Consider the following 18,970-nt stretch of genomic DNA (forward strand, 5'->3'; position numbering starts at 1 on the left):
CAGTGACCCCACCAGCAGAATAGTGAGTGCAGCTCTGGAGGATAATACAGGATGTAACTCAGGATCAGTAATGTATGTACACAGTGACCCCACCAGCAGATTAGTGAGTGCAGCTCTGGAGTATAATACAGCATGTAACTTGGGATCCGTATTTAATAGAACTTTACATGTACGGGTAAGGGAAATTTGCCCTCATCCAATATGGCGGCCGTAGCTTGACAGCTCTCCTCGTCGCCAGAGTCCGCTGTGAGGCTGCCGCGCACGCGCAGTAGCCCTCGCATGGCACTTGTCGGCTTGTTTACATGGGGATAGGCCGCAGCCCCGGGCTGTAGTTCCCGCTCCGCCCCAGAGTGGCTCCTCCTTCCCCGGGGAGACTTGGCATGGAGACAGGGTGACGCTCTGCAGCCATGTACTCTCCGCAGCGCCGGGACTTCATGTCCGTCACCCTCATCCAGCCGGACGGCAGCGGCGGCTACAACAACGGCAAGAGCTGGAGGAGGAGGTCGTGCTGGCGGGTGAGGCCGGGGGGGCAGGGGTTAATGACCGGGGGGGGGGGGAGAGATAATGACCTCTGACCCCGGCCCAGGGCAGTATTGTGGGGGTCACTACTGGGGGGCTCATTGACCCTTATACTGGAGACCTGTGTGTATGACTCCTCCCATGTGACTCCTCCTCTGTGGTGTGTGTACGGTGTGACTCCTCCTCCTCCTCTGTGGTGTGTATGGTGTGACTCCTCCTCCTCTGTGGTGTGTATGGTGTGACGGCTCCTCCTCCTCTGTTGTGTGTACTGTGTCACTCCTCCTCCTCCTCTGTGGTGTATATGGTGTGACTCCTCCTCCTCCTCTGTGGTGTGTATGGTGTGACGGCTCCTCCTCCTCTGTGGTGTGTATGGTGTGACGGCTCCTCCTCCTCTGTGGTGTGTATGGTGTGACTCCTCCTCCTCCTCTGTGGTGTGTACGGTGTGACTCCTCCTCCTCCTCTGTGGTGTGTATGGTGTGACTGCTCCTCCTCCTCTGTGGTGTGTATGGTGTGACTCCTCCTCCTCCTCTGTGGTGTGTATGGTGTGACTCCTCCTCCTCTGTGGTGTGTATGGTGTGACTCCTCCTCCTCCTCTGTGGTGTGTATGGTGTGACTCCTCCTCTGTGGTGTGTACTGTGTCACTCCTCCTCCTCTGTGGTGTATATGGTGTGACTCCTCCCCCTCCTCTGTTGTGTGTACTGTGTCACTCCTCCTCTGTGGTGTATATGGTGTGACTCCTCCTCCTCCTCTGTGGTGTGTACTGTGTCACTCCTCCCCCTCCTCTGTGGTGTGTATGGTGTGACTCCTCCTCCTCCTCTGTGGTGTGTACGGTGTGACTCCTCCCCCTCCTTTGTTGTGTGTACTGTGTCACTCCTCCCCCTCCTCTGTGGTGTGTATGGTGTGACTCCTCCTCCTCCTCTGTGGTGTGTACGGTGTGACTCCTCCCCCTCCTTTGTTGTGTGTACTGTGTCACTCCTCCCCCTCCTCTGTGGTGTGTATGGTGTGACTCCTCCTCCTCCTCCTCCGTGGTGTGTATGATGTGACGGCTCCTCCTCCTCTGTGGTGTGTATGGTGTGACTCCTCCTCCTCCTCTGTGGTGTGTATGGTGTGACGGCTCCTCCTCCTCTGTGGCGTGTATGGTGTGACTTCTCCGTGGCGTGTATGGTGTGACTCCTCCTCCTCCTCTGTGGCGTGTATGGTGTGACTTCTCCGTGGCGTGTATGGTGTGACTCCTCCTCCTCCTCTTTGGTGTGTACGGTGTGACTTCTCCTCCTCTGTGGTGTACGGTGTGACTCCTCCTCCTCCTCTGTGGTGTGTATGGTGTGACGGCTCCTCCTCTGTGGTGTGTATGGTGTGACGGCTCCTCCTCTGTGGTGTGTATGGTGTGACGGCTCCTCCTCTGTGGTGTGTATGGTGTGACGGCTCCTCCTCCTCCTCTGTGGCGTGTATGGTGTGACTCCTCCTCCTCTGTGGTGTGTACGGTGTGACTCCTCCTCCTCCTCTGTGGCGTGTATGAGGTGACTCCTCCTCCTCCTCTGTGGCGTGTATGAGGTGACTTCTCCTCCTCCTCTGTGGTGTGTACGGTGTGACTGTTCCTCCTCCTCTGTGGCGTGTATGGTGTGACTCCTCCTCTGTGGCGTGTATGGTGTGACTCCTCCTCCTCCTCTGTGGTGTGTATGATGTGACTGCTCCTCCTCCTCAGTGGTGTGTATGGTTTGACTCCTCCTCCTCCTCTGTGGTGTGTATGATGTGACTCCTCCTCCTCTGTGGTGTGTATGATGTGACTCCTCCTCCTCTGTGGTGTGTATGATGTGACGGCTCCTCCTCCTCTGTGGTGTGTATGATGTGACTCCTCCTCCTCTGTGGTGTGTATGGTGTGACTCCTCCTCCTCTGTGGTGTGTATGATGTGACGGCTCCTCCTCCTCTGTGGTGTGTATGATGTGACGGCTCTTCCTCCTCTGTGGTGTGTATGGTGTGACTCCTCCTCCTCCTCTGTGGTGTGTACGATGTGACTGCTCCTCCTCCTCTGTGGTGTGTATGATGTGACGGCTCCTCCTCCTCTGTGGTGTGTACGGTGTGACTCCTCCTCCTCCTCTGTGGTGTGTACGGTGTGACTGCTCCTCCTCCTCTGTGGTGTGTATGATGTGACGGCTCTTCCTCCTCTGTGGTGTGTATGGTGTGACTCCTCCTCCTCCTCTGTGGTGTGTATGGTGTGACTCCTCCTCCTCCTCTGTGGTGTGTACGATGTGACTCCTCCTCCTCCTCTGTGGTGTGTACGATGTGACTGCTCCTCCTCCTCTGTGGTGTGTACGGTGTGACTCCTCCTCCTCCTCTGTGGTGTGTACGGTGTGACTCCTCCTCCTCCTCTGTGGTGTGTATGATGTGACGGCTCCTCCTCCTCTGTGGTGTGTATGGTGTGACTGCTCCTCCTCCTCTGTGGTGTGTATGGTGTGACTCCTCCTCCTCTTGTCGTGTGTATGGTGTGACTCCTCCTCCTCCTCTGTGGTGTGTACGATGTGACTGCTCCTCCTCCTCTGTGGTGTGTATGATGTGACGGCTCCTCCTCCTCTGTGGTGTGTATGATGTGACGGCTCCTCCTCCTCTGTGGTGTGTATGGTGTGACTGCTCCTCCTCCTCTGTGGTGTGTATGGTGTGACTCCTCCTCCTCCTCTGTGGTGTGTATGATGTGACTGCTCCTCCTCCTCTGTGGTGTGTACTGTGTCACTCCTCCTCCTCCTCCTCTGTGGTGTGTATGGTGTGACGGCTCCTCCTCCTCTGTGGTGTGTATGATGTGACGGCTCCTCCTCTGTGGTGTGTATGGTGTGACGGCTCCTCCTCCTCAGTGGTGTGTATGGTGTGACTCCTCCTCCTCCTCTGTGGTGTGTGTACGGTGTGACTGCTCTTCCTCCTCTGTGGTGTGTATGGTGTGACTCCTCCTCCTCTGTCGTGTGTATGGTGTGACTCCTCCTCCTCCTCTGTGGTGTGTACGATGTGACTGCTCCTCCTCCTCTGTGGTGTGTATGATGTGACGGCTCCTCCTCCTCTGTGGTGTGTATGGTGTGACGGCTCCTCCTCCTCTGTGGTGTGTATGATGTGACGGCTCCTCCTCCTCTGTGGTGTGTATGGTGTGACTCCTCCTCCTCTGTGGTGTGTATGATGTGACGGCTCCTCCTCCTCTGTGGTGTGTATGATGTGACGGCTCCTCCTCCTCTGTGGTGTGTATGATGTGACGGCTCCTCCTCCTCTGTGGTGTGTATGATGTGACGGCTCCTCCTCCTCTGTGGTGTGTATGATGTGACTCCTCCTCCTCTGTGGTGTGTATGGTGTGACTCCTCCTCCTCTGTGGTGTGTATGATGTGACGGCTCCTCCTCCTCTGTGGTGTGTATGATGTGACGGCTCCTCCTCCTCCTCTGTGTATATATATGTGTGTGTGTGTGTGTGTGTGTGTTCCTGCCCGGATTTCCTTGGCTCAGGTGTAACATATCCCAGATGGGCGGGTGAGTTGGGGACACATTGCGCCATACCCTCAGCTCTCCAGTGCTTGCTATATGCCCCAGGCTTCTCCTGTCACCGAGCTATATCCTTAGTATATCTATAGTAACCCTGTAGTCAGCAGTTATGGCCGCCGCTCCCCGCTCTCATGTTTCCTCTCTTATCTTGCAGAAGTGGAAGCAGCTGTCCAGGTTACAGAGAAGCCTCATCCTCCTCCTGTGCTGCCTGCTGGCCGTCTGCGGACTGGTGTCCTTCTCCAACCTCAGCGAGCACTGGAAGAGTAAGTGTCATCACCAGCAGAATAGTGAGCGCAGCTCTGGGGTATAATACAGGATGGAACTCAGGATCAGTAATGTATGTACACAGTGACCCCACCAGCAGAATAGTGAGTGCAGCTCTGGGGTATAATACAGGATCAGTAATGTAATGTATGTACATAGTGACCCCACCAGCAGAATAGTGAGTGCAGCTCTGCAGCTTATAATGGAGGGGTATATGATAGTCGGGGTGTTGGCAGCTCATAGTGATTGTCCAGCAGTGGCTGTGGGGTGAGATGTGTTGGGGTGTCAGGTGTCGGAGTGAGATGTGTCGGGGTGTCAGGTGTCGGAGTGAGATGTGTCGGAATGAGATGTGTTGGGGTGTCAGGTGTCGGAGTGAGATGTTTCGGGGTGTCAGGTGTCGGAGTGAGATGTGTTGGGGTGTCAGGTGTCGGAGTGAGATGTGTCGGGGTGTCAGGTGTCGGAGTGAGATGTGTCAGGTGTCGGAGTGAGATGTGTTGGGGTGTCAGAGTGAGATGTGTTGGGGTGTCAGGTGTTGGAGTGAGATGTGTTGGGGTGTCAGGTGTCGGAGTGAGATGTGTTGGGGTGTCAGGTGTCGGAGTGAGATGTGTTGGGGTGTCAGGTGTCGGAGTGAGATGTGTTGGGGTGTCAGGTGTCGGAGTGAGATGTGTTGGGGTGTCAGGTGTCGCAGTGACATGTGTCGGGGTGTCAGGTGTCGCAGTGAGATGTGTCGGGGTGTCAGGTGTCTGAGTGAGATGTGTCGTGGTGTCAGAGTGAGATGTGTTGGGGTGTCAGGTGTCGGAGTGAGATGTGTCGGGGTGTCAGGTGTCGGAGTGAGATGTGTCGGGGTGTCAGGTGTCGGAGTGAGATGTGTCGGGGTGTCAGGTGTCGGAGTGAGATGTGTTGGGGTGTCAGGTGTCGGAGTGAGATGTGTTGGGGTGTCAGGTGTCGCAGTGAGATGTGTTGGGGTGTCAGGTGTCGCAGTGAGATGTGTTGGGGTGTCAGGTGTCGCAGTGAGATGTGTTGGGGTGTCAGGTGTCGCAGTGAGATGTGTTGGGGTGTCAGGTGTCGCAGTGAGATGTGTCAGGTGTCGGAGTGAGATGTGTTGGGGTGTCAGGTGTCGGAGTAAGATGTGTCGGGGTGTCAGGTGTCGGAGTGAGATGTGTTGGGGTGTCAGGTTTCGGGGTTCGGTTCTGTAATCCATTACTCTATTCTCTAGACCTGACGAGTCAGCTAGAAGGCAGCTATGAGGGTCGGGACGTCCCAGGCTTCAATCCCGCACACCCGGCCATGCTACCAGCCCCCAAACAAGCAGAAGACCCTGAAATCAAGTTACCAAAGCCGCCACCACTGCCCCAGCAGCAGGTACAGCGAGGTGTGAGGGGGAGGGGGCGGGTCCTATGTGCTTTACAGCTTCATTTATTATTATGTCATTTATTGTAGAAACCCAGGAGATCAAACAAGCGCGGACCACCGATCCTGCAGCCCCCGCCCAGCAAGAGCCAGAAGCTGGAGGACAACGAGCAGCGGCCGGACGAGGCCGAGAATAACCCGCCGGTCATCAGGTAGCGGCAGTGCAGTATCTGTCAGGGGAAGAATAACCCGCCGGTCATCAGGTAGCGGCAGTGCAGTATCTGTCAGGGGAAGAATAACCCGCCGGTCATCAGGTAGCGGCAGTGCAGTATCTGTCAGGGGAGAATAACCAGCCAGTCAGCAGGTAGCGGCAGTGCAGTATCTCTCAGGGGGAGAATAACCAGCCGGTCATCAGGTAGCGGCAGGCGGTATCTGTCAGGGGGAGAGTAACCAGCCGGTCATCAGGTAGCGGCAGGGCAGTATCTGTCAGGGGAAGAATAACCAGCCGGTCATCAGGTAGCGGCAGTGCAGTATCTGTCAGGGGAGAATAACCAGCCAGTCAGCAGGTAGCAGCAGGCGGTATCTGTCAGGGGGAGAGTAACCAGCCGGTCATCAGGTAGCGGCAGTACAGTATCTGTCAGGGGGAGAGTAACCAGCCGGTCATCAGGTAGCGGCAGTACAGTATCTGTCAGGGGGAGAGTAACCAGCCGGTCATCAGGTAGCGGCAGTGCAGTATCTGTCAGGGGAAGAATAACCAGCCGGTCATCAGGTAGCGGCAGTGCAGTATCTCTCAGGGGGAGAATAACCAGCCGGTTATCAGGTAGCAGCAGGCGGTATCTGTCAGGGGAAGAATAACCCGCCGGTCATCAGGTAGCGGCAGTGCAGTATCTCTCAGGGGGAGAATAACCAGCCGGTCATCAGGTAGCGGCAGGCGGTGTCTGTCCGGGAAAGAATAACCAGCCGGTCATCAGGTAGCGGCAGTGCAGTATCTGTCAGGGGGAGAATGACCAGCCGGTCATCAGGTAGCGGCAGTGCAGTATCTGTCAGGGGGAGAATAACCAGCTGGTCATCAGGTAGCGGCAGTGCAGTATCTGTCAGGGGAAGAATAACCAGCCGGTCATCAGGTAGCGGCAGTGCAGTATCTGTCAGGGGGAGAGTAACCAGCCGGTCATCAGGTAGCGGTGGTGGGATCTGTCAGGGGGAGAGTAACCAGCCGGTCATCAGGTAGCGGCAGGGCAGGTAGTACCTGTCAGGGGGAGAGTAACCAGCCGGTCATCAGGTAGCAGCAGGCGGTGTGTCTCAGATACAGTTCCACAGGATTGAGGATGATCAGCTGATCTGTGGGGGTCCCCAGGTGCACGCCCCACCGCTCTATACACTCTACAGGACGTCAGGCAATAGTATTGTACAGTTGTGATACAGTTTATATTATTACAGCTGGAGAGGAGCAGTGATAGAACCCGTCCAGACCTCGGCCCCTTCTCCAAACAAAGCAGCCGAGCCCACAAAGGCCCCTCCTCAGGACGCCCCCGAGCAGAAGGAACCAGGTAAGGAAGCCAAAGCTTTGTGTTGATCGTCAGACTCAGAGCTCTCCAGCTGTTGCTGAACTATAATTCCCATCGTGCCCTGGACAGCCTGAGCTGATGAGGTGCAACGTATACAATGTGGCATGTTATATAGAGGAGGTCTGTATCCGTAATGGATGAGGAAGAACCTTTCTGTAGCTTCAGATGACGTCATTTTAAGGATTACTCATCCTTCTCATTACCGTTATTTGTCACATGACCACAGGTTGTCATGTGACTGGAGCTGGCTTTGGTTCGTGTTGCACGTTTGATCACTAAGTTTATTCTGTTAGGGTACGTTCACACTTACCGGATCCGCAGCGTATTTTCTGCTGCGGATCCGCAGCAGATTTCATTTAAATAACTGAACACACCATCAAATCTGCTGCGGATCCTGTAGGTGTGAATGCACCCTTAAAGTGTCACTGTCCTCATAGGACCAAAAGTCGAATCCACACCAGGTATAATAAGCGCAGGAGTATTCAGATTTGCCCACAGCGGTGCAACCAGGGATCATCCAGAGGTAGATGGCATAGTATACATATACTCTTTATTGCAACGGGTTTCGGCCCTTTATTGTCTAACATGGGCCTCTATGAAGCATACACTACATGAACAATATATAGGCACATCTTAAGGACATCATATTAGGCTTCCGGGTCAGTGACCTCAGAAAGTCCTGGGACAGAGGTAAACAAATATATGCACATGGCAGATTGTCACTATGTAAACAAAGGGCAAATAACATATGTAAAGTTCATCAACCCATAAGTCCATGAGATTCCGAAGTTCAAAAGTTCATAAATCATAAGTCCATGAATTCATAACCAGTTCTTACCAGTAAATCAATAGATAGGTTAGATATGGTTGTTTATCTATCTATTGATTTACTGGTAAGAACTGGTTATGAATTCATGGACTTATGATTTATGAACTTTTGAACTTCGGAATCTCATGGACTTATGGGTTGATGAACTTTACATATGTTATTTGCCCTTTGTTTACATAGTGACAATCTGCCATGTGCATATATTTGTTTACCTCTGTCCCAGGACTTTCTGAGGTCACTGACCCGGAAGCCTAATATGATGTCATTAAGATGTGCCTATATATTGTTCATGTAGTGTATGCTTGATAGAGGCCCATGTTAGACAATATAGGGCCGAAACCCGTTGCAATAAAGAGTATATGTATACTATGCCATCTACCTCTGGATGATCCCTGGTTGCACCGCTGTGGGCAAATCTGAATACTCCTGCGCTTATTATACCTGGTGTGGATTCGACTCTTGGTCCTGTAATCGGCTGATTACACATCTGCATTTGCTTCTGCCACCGTTGGTGGTGACGTCCCCCAGTACAGCTGCGGAGTACACCCCTTTATGCTGCATATAGAGTTGTGCCTAAATTTTGCACAACCTATCCAGGTGAGTGGATCCCTGTAAAACTCTGCTACCATTTACCTGGTCATCTTTTATCACACGAGGAAGCGCCCCCTGTCTCTCTCTTTCTCACTGTCCTCATAGAAAACTTTTGACATGTCTCTTCTGTCCTGTCTTAGTTGCCATCAATGAGCGGCAGGAGGCTGTCATCGAAGCTTTCCGTCACGCCTGGAAGGGATATAAGGAGTTCGCCTGGGGTCACGACGAGCTGAAACCAATTTCCAAATCCTACGGTGAATGGTTTGGACTGGGCCTGACCCTCTTAGACGCACTGGACACCATGTGGATCCTCGGCCTGAAAGAAGGTGATTGTGTTCTCCCGAATTTCTCACAATGAATGGGTCGGCAGAGCGCAAACCCTTAAGCTGGGGTGTCAAACTAACGGCACTGCAGCTGTTGCAGAACTTCCTATCATGCTTGGACAGACAAGCTTGAGCTGTCCAGACAGATGGGGGGCATGGGTTTGACACCTGTGCCTTTAAAGGGGTACTCCAGCAAAAAAACATTTTCTTTCAAATCAAATGGTAGCAAAGGTATATAGATTTGTAATTTACAAAAAATCTATAGTTTTCCAATACTTCTCAGCTGCTGTATGTCCTGCAGGAAGCGGTGTATTCTCTCCAGTCTGACACAGTGGTCTCTGCTGCCACCTCTGTCCATGTCAGGAACTGTCCAGAGCAGCAGAAAATCCCCATAGAAAACATCTCCTGCTCTGGACAGTTCCTGAGATTTTTGAATAGAAGTAAATTACAAATCTCTGTCACTTTCTGGCACCGGCTGATTTGAAAGAATTTTTATGCACTGGAGTACCCCTTTAAGGGGTGTTGCCATCTTACAAAGGTATCCCTTATTCACAGCAGTCATGACTACAACTCCCAGCATGCCCTCACAGCCACAGGCTAGAGAGTTCCACTCTATGTCACCGCCCCTTTAAATGTGTATTTCATGCTTATTTCTTCCCCCTCCTGTCCCTTTTATTGCAGAATTTCAGGAGGCCAGAGAATGGGTGGCCACCAAGCTGACGTTTGATAAAAATGTGGACGTCAACCTGTTTGAGAGCACCATCCGGATTCTGGGAGGACTGCTGAGCACCTACCACCTGACCCAGGACTCTTTGTTCCTCGAGAAGGCAGTGCGTTCCGCTCCGATACTTACATACTGGGTTGTCTGTGTGCTTCCTCCCTGCCAGGGGACGATTGTTCACAAGCAGATTCTGTACAAGAGGCCCTGAGGGGGGAGGTTTCCAAATATAACAGTAAATTTGTGGGAGAGGATGTCTGGGTCAGAAGTACAACTCCCAGCATGCCCTGCCAGCTCTATGGCTTCCTAATGATTACAAAACTACAACTCCCAGCATGTCTTATCAGCGCTGTGGCTCTCCAGCTGCAACTCCAACCAGAGGCTGTCAGGGCATGCTGGGAGTTGTAGTTTTGCAATCATTACATGCAATAGGGCTGGAGATAATGCTGAGGGTAGTTTTGGAATTGTTACAGAGCCATAGGGCTGGCAGGGCATGCTGGGAGTTGTAGTTTTTGAATCCACAATGTCTGTCCACCTAACTCTCTCTCGTCTGCGTCATCAGAAAGACATTGGCACCCGCCTGCTCCCCGCCTTTAACACCCCCTCCAAAGTGCCTTATTCCGACGTCAACATTGGTAAGGGCACCGCCCATCCCCCGCGCTGGACGTCCGACAGCACCGTGGCCGAAGTGACCAGCGTCCAGCTGGAGTTCAGGGAGTTGTCCAGACTGACGGGAGACGAGCAGTATAAGGTCAGCGGCTCTACTACTCCTTAATATTTCTGTTATTCTCTCCCTGCGTCCCATCCGGGTACATAACATTCTCTTTCCTTCCAGAAAGTGGTGGATCAGGTGACCCAACATGTCCACACCCTGTCAGGGAAGCGTGACGGCCTGGTGCCCATGTTCATCAACACCAACAGTGGACAGTTCAGCCATCTTGGAGTCTTCACCCTGGGCGCCAGGGCCGACAGCTACTATGAGTATTTGCTTAAGCAGTGGCTTCAGAGTGGCAAAAAGGAGACCTCGTAAGTCCCTACACAGCGCCATCTAGTGTTCTGCCTCCTATGGGAGTGTGTGTGTGTGTATGTGTATGTATATATTTATTATATAGCGTTAGTTTCCTTCAATAAAGCTCAGCCACCTTTAGCACAAGCCTCACATTAAAACCCTTTCTCTCACAGCTTCTTAGAAGATTACATCCAGGCTATTGAAGGTGTCAAGAAAAACCTGATACGGAAATCTGAGCCGAACAAGCTGACCTTTGTTGGAGAACTTTCTCATGGTCACTTCAGCCCTAAAATGGTGAGGACTTTTTGCGTAAAACTTTTTTTTTTTCTTATAACTTTAGGTGTAATGTGTTGTAGTAGCACCAATCCACCACCGGGTGTGCAGCCGCACCCATGAGGATGTTCCCATAGGCAGCGCTGACCACGCTGGAGTCTGTACATGAATGGCATCTGTTGTTCTTTCTTGTCAGCTCGTATTAGGGCCATTATGGGCGAACGCCCAATGACAATAAACCGATCACGTCACCTACTTAGTTACATTGTGTTACAATGAGATCATCCTATGTAGAGAGGGGTCTGCAAAATGATTGTTATCCCCTATTCTGCAGATGACTGATGACCTTAAATACATGCTGTGGTCAATAGCAGCCGAGCATTGAGGGGCTCGCTTCTTCCGTCACCCGGCTCCCCCCAGACGTGGTGTAATAGGCGATTATATTAGTATTACATACATTTAGTATTACGGTGTGCTGTACAGGCAATCCCATGTTCTCCAGGGGACTAAAGGAGTGTTACTTGCAGTCATATAACAATCAGTTCTTGGAGAATCCTCCAGACATACAGAGGCTCTGATATCGATGTGTAACATCCCCAACGCTTAAAGGGGCACTCCAGCAAAAATCTTTTTCTTTCAAGTCAACTGATATCATAAAGTTATATAGATTTGTAATTTACTTCTATTTAAATAAAATCTCAAGTCTTCCCATACTTATCAGCTGCTGTATGTCCTGCAGGAAATGTAGTTTTATTTTCAGTCTGACACAGTGCTCTCTGCTGACATCTCTGGCTGAGACAGGAACACTGTCTCTGTTTTATATGAATCCCCATAGAAAACCTCTCCTGCTCTGGATAGTTCCTGTCCGGTCAGAGATGAGAGCAGCCTGTCAGACTGAAAATAAAACATCATTTTCTGCAGGACATACAGCAGCTAATAAGTATGAGAAGACTTGAGATTTTGTAATAGAAGTAAATTACAATTCTATATAACTTTCTGACACCAGTTGATTTGAAAGTAAAAGATTTTCGCTGGAGTACCCCTTTAATATTGGATTAAGGGGAAGCAATGTCATCAGTTCAAAGGTTAAAGGCTTGGACAGCAGACTCCTTTTAGGCTCCTTCCTTGATGCTGCAGACCACTTCCGTGTGGCCCCTCATCTCCGTCTAGTAGTTGTCACCCTTGATCATAGCTCCCACCTTCCGCTTTCAGGATCACCTGGTCTGCTTCCTGCCGGGGACATTGGCTCTCGGGGCCCATAACGGGATCACCGGTGACCACATGGAGCTGGCGGTGGCCCTCATGGAGACTTGTTATCAGATGTACAAGCAGATGGAGACCGGCCTGAGCCCCGAGATCTCACACTTCTTCCTACACGCTGAGAAGGGCAGTAAGGACATTGACGTGAAGGTGAGTTCAGTTCTAGGTTTCCCTACTGAGGGGTATAGGTGACCCTATTCTTACAGTGACCCCGGATGTCTCGTTCTCCTACAGCCTGCGGACAGACACAACCTCCTGCGGCCAGAGACTGTGGAAAGCCTCTTCTATCTGTATCGCTTCACCGGTGATGTGAAGTATCAGGACTGGGGCTGGGAGATCCTGCAGAACTTTAACAAATACACCCGGGTACGTTCTCCACACCTACCTCTCTGGGCTGGGCTCACACTATCATCGATACATCTCGGTATTACGGTCCCATGACCTGAACTTACAGCTGGACCTGTGGCCATGCTATATCCAGAAACACTTGCAGATTCCACCAGTGTGAACTCTGCCTTCAGTGTTCTCTATGGCCGGTTGTTAATGTACTGAACGATGTAGGTCAGAGGTGGCAAATGTGCGCCCACCCCCCCAACTGTTGCAAAACTACAAATCCCATCATGCCTGGACAGCCAGAGCTTTAGCTGATAGGATTTGTAGTTCTGCAACAAGTGGGAGGGGCTTAAGTTTGGCACCTGTGCTCTAAGAAATCAGATTTAAAAAAAAAATTCTTTCAAATCAACTGGTGTCAGAAAGTGCCAGATCATTTACTTCACCTTTAGCACAGCCCTTACATTAAAATTAAACATTGTTCGCCAAAAATGATTTCAGATCAACTGCGCCAGAAATTTTTTATTTACTTCTATTAAAAAATCTCCATTCTCCCAGTACTTATCAGCTACTGTATGTCCTGCAGGAAGTGGTGTATATTTTTCCAGTCTGACACAGTGCTCTCTGCCTCCACCTCTGTCCATGTCAGGAACTGTTCAGAGTAGTAGCGAATCCCTATAGAAAACCTCTGCTGCTCTGAACAGTTCCTGACATGGACAGCACAGTGTCAGACTGGAAAGACTACACCACTTCCTGCAGGACATACGGCAGCTGATTAGTACTAAAAAAAAAAATTTAGATTTTTTTTTTTTTTTTTAAATCAAAGTAAATTACAAATCCCTGGCACCAGTTGATAAGTAAGAAAACCTTTTTTTGCTGGTGTGCCCCTTCAATATCCTTTGTGTCTCCTCAGGTCCCATCCGGTGGCTACACATCCATCAACAATGTCCAGAGCGCCACCAACCCCATGCCACGGGACAAGATGGAGAGCTTCTTCCTGGGGGAGACCCTGAAATACTTATTTCTGCTTTTTTCCGATGACGTCGATCTGCTGAATCTGGACAAGTTTGTCTTCAACACTGAGGCGCACCCACTTCCGGTCTGGACCTCCTAGCTGGGGACGCCATAGACCTCTTGGCTGGTCAGTCCTCCTTCTTGGCGGTTGGTGAATGTCTACATCCACCATGCTGAATGTACCGAGCCCTCTATACCAGAAGCAAGTGCTCCCCTGAACCACCCGGGCTGGGCACTGCTTTATCCTTCTTTCTGTAGGTTCTTGGGCTCAGTATCTGCCGTCAGGGACAGGCGAAGGGTAAGGAGCAAAACTAGAAGCTGCCAAAACCCAACTCAGGACTAGACGCCTGGACCTTCTGATCGCTGTCTCCAGGGCTGTGACCACCAGGGGGCGGTGTCTGGTGTCCATGTTGTTTTATTGTACCTATCAGCTGTGGTTCTAGATAGGTCTAACATGCATCCTAATCCCCTTCACACAGCCATGGGGCTTAAAGGGATCGTCCATGATTGCTTTCCTTCAAAAATAGCGCCACACCTGTCCATTGGTTGTCCGGTATTGTATGTTGGAATTGCATTAAAGGGGTTATCCAGCGCTACAAAAACATGGCCACTTTCCCCCTACTCTTGTCTCCAGATTGGGTGGGGTTTTGAAACTCAGTTCCATTGAAGTAAATGAAGCTTAATTGCAAACCACACCTGAACTGGAGACAACAGTAGGGGGAAAAGTGGCCATGTTTTTGTAGCGCTGGATAACCCCTTTAAGTGTAAAGCATATAAAGTAAGGCCTATTACCTGTGATTTCCCAATTTGTTACTAAACTACCCTTCACAGCATGACCGAGCAGCCAATGGCATGTTGGGAGTTGTAGTTTTGCAACATTTGGAGACCATTGCAATAACTCTGAACCCCATAGAGTTAAAACACATTGGGGGAGATTTATCAAACTGGTGTAAACTAGAATTGGCTCAGTTGCCCCTAGCAACCAATCAGATTCCACCTTTTATTTTTCAAATAAATGGAATGAAAAGTGGAATCTGATTGGTTGCTAGGGGCAAGTGAGACAATTCTACTTTACACCAGTTTGATAAATCTCCTCCATTGAGTCAAGTCTTGGGAGGAGGCTAAATGCTGTCCTCTTGTTTCACCACTAGAGGGAGTTTACTGTTGGGAACTGTATAGCTCTGTAGACAGTGAGCTCCCCCTAGTGGTGACAGAAATAGACACAGTTCCCCAGTATGACTCCGTGGCTGTGTGCAGGAGAACACGCGATGCAGAGATCTCACCCCTACGTGGATTATGAGATGCAGATTTTCGGACCTATTTAGAACATAATCCGATAGGTGAACCTTTCAATGTTTTATAACTCAGGAACGACAACGTTTAAGCTGAAAAAAAAAAAAAAAAAGCCGGAGAATTTACCAGGACTGGATCTTTTTCGGGCCAGGAAGCCGTCCCACTTGTTTTACTGGGGAACACTGTGACTAGATCCCATGATCGCTGTGACTGATCCGCTTCATGTGTAAATACCGAGGGCTTCACGCAACTCCTAGACATGGCCGCGGAATGGGGGCACTTACTTTTATGCTTTGAGCTGGATGGGGGAGGGGGTCACTTAAAGGGACAGTAGTCCTACAATCCAGTCTCATTTTGGCGATACAACTTTCCATGTGTCCTTTTAGAGGGGGTGCAGTGGGCCCCCCTCTACTTACCTAGTTGGAGGTTCGATATAATCGCCCCTCTGGTTAGGGAGCTGAACTGAACTTTATTTCTGGATAGAAACCAATGTGAATAGGTGATGGTGAGACCCCCCACCGCTGACATTACAGGGGTCCAATGGCTGCTACAGTGTGATCTATCATCCATAGCGCATGTAATCGTAAGCAGCCATGGCGGCTGTAGATGACGGTGCGGGAAGGGGGGTCTATTCGTTTTTCTCACGTCTGCATTAACCAAAGTGGCCATAACCGGTAAAGTGCAATTGGGGATCTGAAGTGATCGTGTGATCCAGGTTGTATCATAGACGACACCATCTATAAAGGGGGGGAGGGGTGGAGGATTTAGCGTGATCTGTGTTATATATTCTACAAGAAGGGTAATATATTCATCTATTATATATATATATAGAGTTTATGAGGGTGGTATATATATGGGTGAGTGTTGTATATATGTGCATATGTATATAGTGAGCTCCACGTTTACAGGTGTCTCGCCGCCTCTTAGGGCCAAATATGAACGGTCGCTGTAATTCCTGGAATCATATGAAGTATTTCCTCCACGGCCGGTGGGACCATGGAAGCGACACACGGGGCCAGTTATCCGGAGAACTCCCATATATCCCCAGTAAGGGTTCATAGCTCTGCATTTATCCACATAGGTGACAGATGTCCCGTACTCCGCTCACATCCAGATCTGCAGATACTTACTGATCAATGGAAAATAACATGGCAGATGGGACTAAAGTGTAACCTTTGTGTGTAGGGAAATGCAGATTTGGATGTGACTGGAGGACAGATGTTTTGCACTACTGTCTCCAGTCACGACCAGATCTGCATTTTTGCGTTACACAGAAGCACAAACTACATGTGATCTATGGAAGTAAATGAGAAGTGTAGATCTGGATGGGACGGGAGTAAGATAGAAATGCAGGGTGGACAGTATTCAGATAAGAAAACATGTAGGTTTGTGGGTCTTATACTCCAGGCACACCTTAGGTGTCCAGGGAACGAAAGACGCCCGAAGCCTTCTGATCCCCGCCCTTAAAGGAGAATGTTAACAGCAAGCGGGGGCTGAGCGGGGGGCATCCATCAGCTGGAGCAGGACACAGCGCAGCGCCTTCTTTATTATGTCCCCACCCCCTGCCCGAACTGAATTTTTGTTGCCCTGCCGAACTTCTCCTTTAAGGACCTTTGAGACGGGGCCGATTATTGGCAATGAGTGTTGCTAGAAAGGCTCCTTTGTCCAATATTCCCCCCCATGTAAAAGTGTCAGTGATCAGCCGAGGAGCGAGAAAACGGCAAGTGATGGCATTTTATATTAGGGGGGTTAAATGTATCGCCATCTGTGTACACAAAACAGGTGTGGTGGATATTAATATATTTAAATGGCCACATAAACAATACAGTGATTGTTTGTGCGGCCCTTCTAAAGGCACTGCAGAGAAGCGCCAATCTCACAGATCACTCGCTGGCAGCTTTTTCATGGCTTCATATGGGCCTTCCAAGACAAGGAGGGGCAGGGTTAAGTCAAGATTATCCCGCCCCCTCATCTCTGAAGGGGGTGATTCAGCTCCAGGTTGTAGGCTTTAGCTGCAACACCCTAACCTGGAATCCCATATTACATTATATTGTGTACTTGTGTACTTCACCTCTACATCTCATGCAATGCAGCACAAAAGACTTGTGATTCCCAATAGTTTTAGAACAAACCGTAAATGCTGCTCTGGATGTGATTAGAGTAGAACGTAACAAAACCTGAAGTCACTACTTTTTTTTTTTTTTTTATTTAAAGGATGTCAGTGATCTCCAGCAGCTTGTATTACCCATTTTATCATCATGGAACTATGTAAATTCAGAGTTTTTTTCAGGGTTCAGCAACAAAACTTGCAAATGTGAAGCGAGGTGGCGCGTTGGCTCCATAGCTCGCTGGTGACACAGGTGGTTGGTTGCTGGTACTGCAGGCCACTCATTGTAAAGTATGGCAGTTCTCTCCAGCCATTGCAAAACTACAACTCCCTGCGACTATCTGGGCATGCTGGGAGTTGTAGTTTTGCCACAGAAGGAGATGACTCTGTAAATTTCCTCCAAGTCCAGAACACTTGCACTATACAGCCCTCCAGCTGTGGCAAAACTACAATTCCCATCATGCCCGGACAGCCTAAACCACTATGCATTCCCAAGTCAAGTGCGAATTCTATTCCCATCATTCCCGTTATACAGACGCCAGATCCAGTGCACAATATGGCGGATTATTATGCAGAATGTAACTGTGAAATATTATAGAACGTTTTGCCTAGAATTCCCAGTGCAGCCGCCATGCTGTAGTGGCCTCAGTATCCTCTGATGACATTATGTATGTTTACCCTGCCGGCTCCAGTAAAGATCACATTGAGTTAACCTGTTGTGTGCCAATTTGTATTACAGTGTCTTTTATGTAGAATTCGCAACAGTTTGATAAGTACGAGTACGATACAGCGATCCAAATCCTCAGCACAGTCTAAGGATTTATTCACACGTGCCGCAAAGACCAAGGACAATTTTAGGGGACATTGGCTCCTATGCATCTATTTATAAGATCTGCCGCAAAAAAATAGGACATGTCCCAGTGCTGAGGCGGATTGCGGATTCCCTAACAGAAGTCTATGGGATGCATTTTTTTTTTTTATACCGATGCAAAGTCGGGAGAATTAAAGTGTCACTCTCGGGGTTTTATTTGTTTGTTTTGCAGAAATCAATAGTACAGGCGATTTTAAGAAACTTTTTAATTGGGTTTATTAGGCAAATATGCCAATATCTGCATTCAAAAAGACTTTCCCCAGGTCCCCCCCCCCCTCCTCTCTCTCATCCACTGCTCATTATCAGGAAATCTCCCCTCTTTTACATCAGACATGTCCCTGTGTAACCTATGGAGGGGGGAGGAGGGAGATTAGTTGGCAGCAGAGAGCAGAAAACAAAGGATTAGGGCGGGTTCACACTACGGAATTCTCGCGGACAATTTCTGCGGAATTCCGTCAGCTGTCCGCCTGCACGGGCACGCGCTTTTCCGCCGGCTCCATAGACACCATTCTATGGGCCGGCGTATTCCGCGATCCGCTAAAAGAAGTGACATGACACTTCTTTCAGCGTATAGCGGAATACGCCGGCCCATAAAATGGTGTCTATGGGGCCGGCAGAAAGGCGCCCAGATGTGTGGGCGTACAGCTGACGGAACTCCGTGGACATTGTCCGCGAGAATTCCGTAGTGTGAACCCGCCCTTACACAGTGGAAGCTGTGTGAAAGCCGCTATTCAGAGGTCAGTGCTGACTTCAGAGGAGATAGCCCAGTGATGTAGCTGTAAATTAACTCTTTGTTGTCCTGTTTTGGTGCCATATCTCCCTCCACCCCTCCCCTCTCCATAGAAAACCATGGTGGGGGGAGGACTTCAAACTGCTTTTTCATGATAAAAATGCATTTTTCGGCTAAAAAAACCCAATTACAAAGTTTCTTAAAATCGTCTGTACTATTGATTTCTGCAAAAAAAAAAAAATTTAACAACAGTGACACTTTAAGCAACAGGGGACCTTGCCAGTTCATGTGACTGTGCATGCCTGCCCCGGGGTGATCGTGTTTGCTGATGTGCTGCCAGCAGTTCAGTTGGATTTGTTCTATTCCGGCACATTCAGCTTTCTGGGGGGAAGTGGCAAAGGTTCTGTGACACA

At 49.9% G+C, this 18,970-nt stretch overlaps 1 protein-coding gene across 1 annotated transcript; it reads left to right on the forward strand.

Annotated features, from left to right (window-relative positions):
* Positions 1-273: 273 nt before the first annotated feature.
* On the forward strand, positions 274-14,542 carry MAN1B1 (mannosidase alpha class 1B member 1). Its single transcript, XM_069985973.1, has 13 exons — positions 274-515; positions 4,185-4,293; positions 5,511-5,656; positions 5,735-5,856; positions 7,082-7,191; positions 8,770-8,955; positions 9,634-9,782; positions 10,233-10,421; positions 10,506-10,696; positions 10,853-10,973; positions 12,165-12,362; positions 12,447-12,578; positions 13,456-14,542. The coding sequence occupies exons 1-13, from the start codon at positions 408-410 to the stop codon at positions 13,654-13,656; spliced, it is 1,962 nt and encodes a 653-aa protein (XP_069842074.1). The 5' UTR covers positions 274-407; the 3' UTR covers positions 13,657-14,542.
* The last annotated feature ends 4,428 nt before the right edge of the window (positions 14,543-18,970 follow it).

This window comes from Dendropsophus ebraccatus, chromosome 10, assembly GCF_027789765.1.
Source record: "Dendropsophus ebraccatus isolate aDenEbr1 chromosome 10, aDenEbr1.pat, whole genome shotgun sequence".
NCBI lineage: Eukaryota > Metazoa > Chordata > Amphibia > Anura > Hylidae > Dendropsophus > Dendropsophus ebraccatus.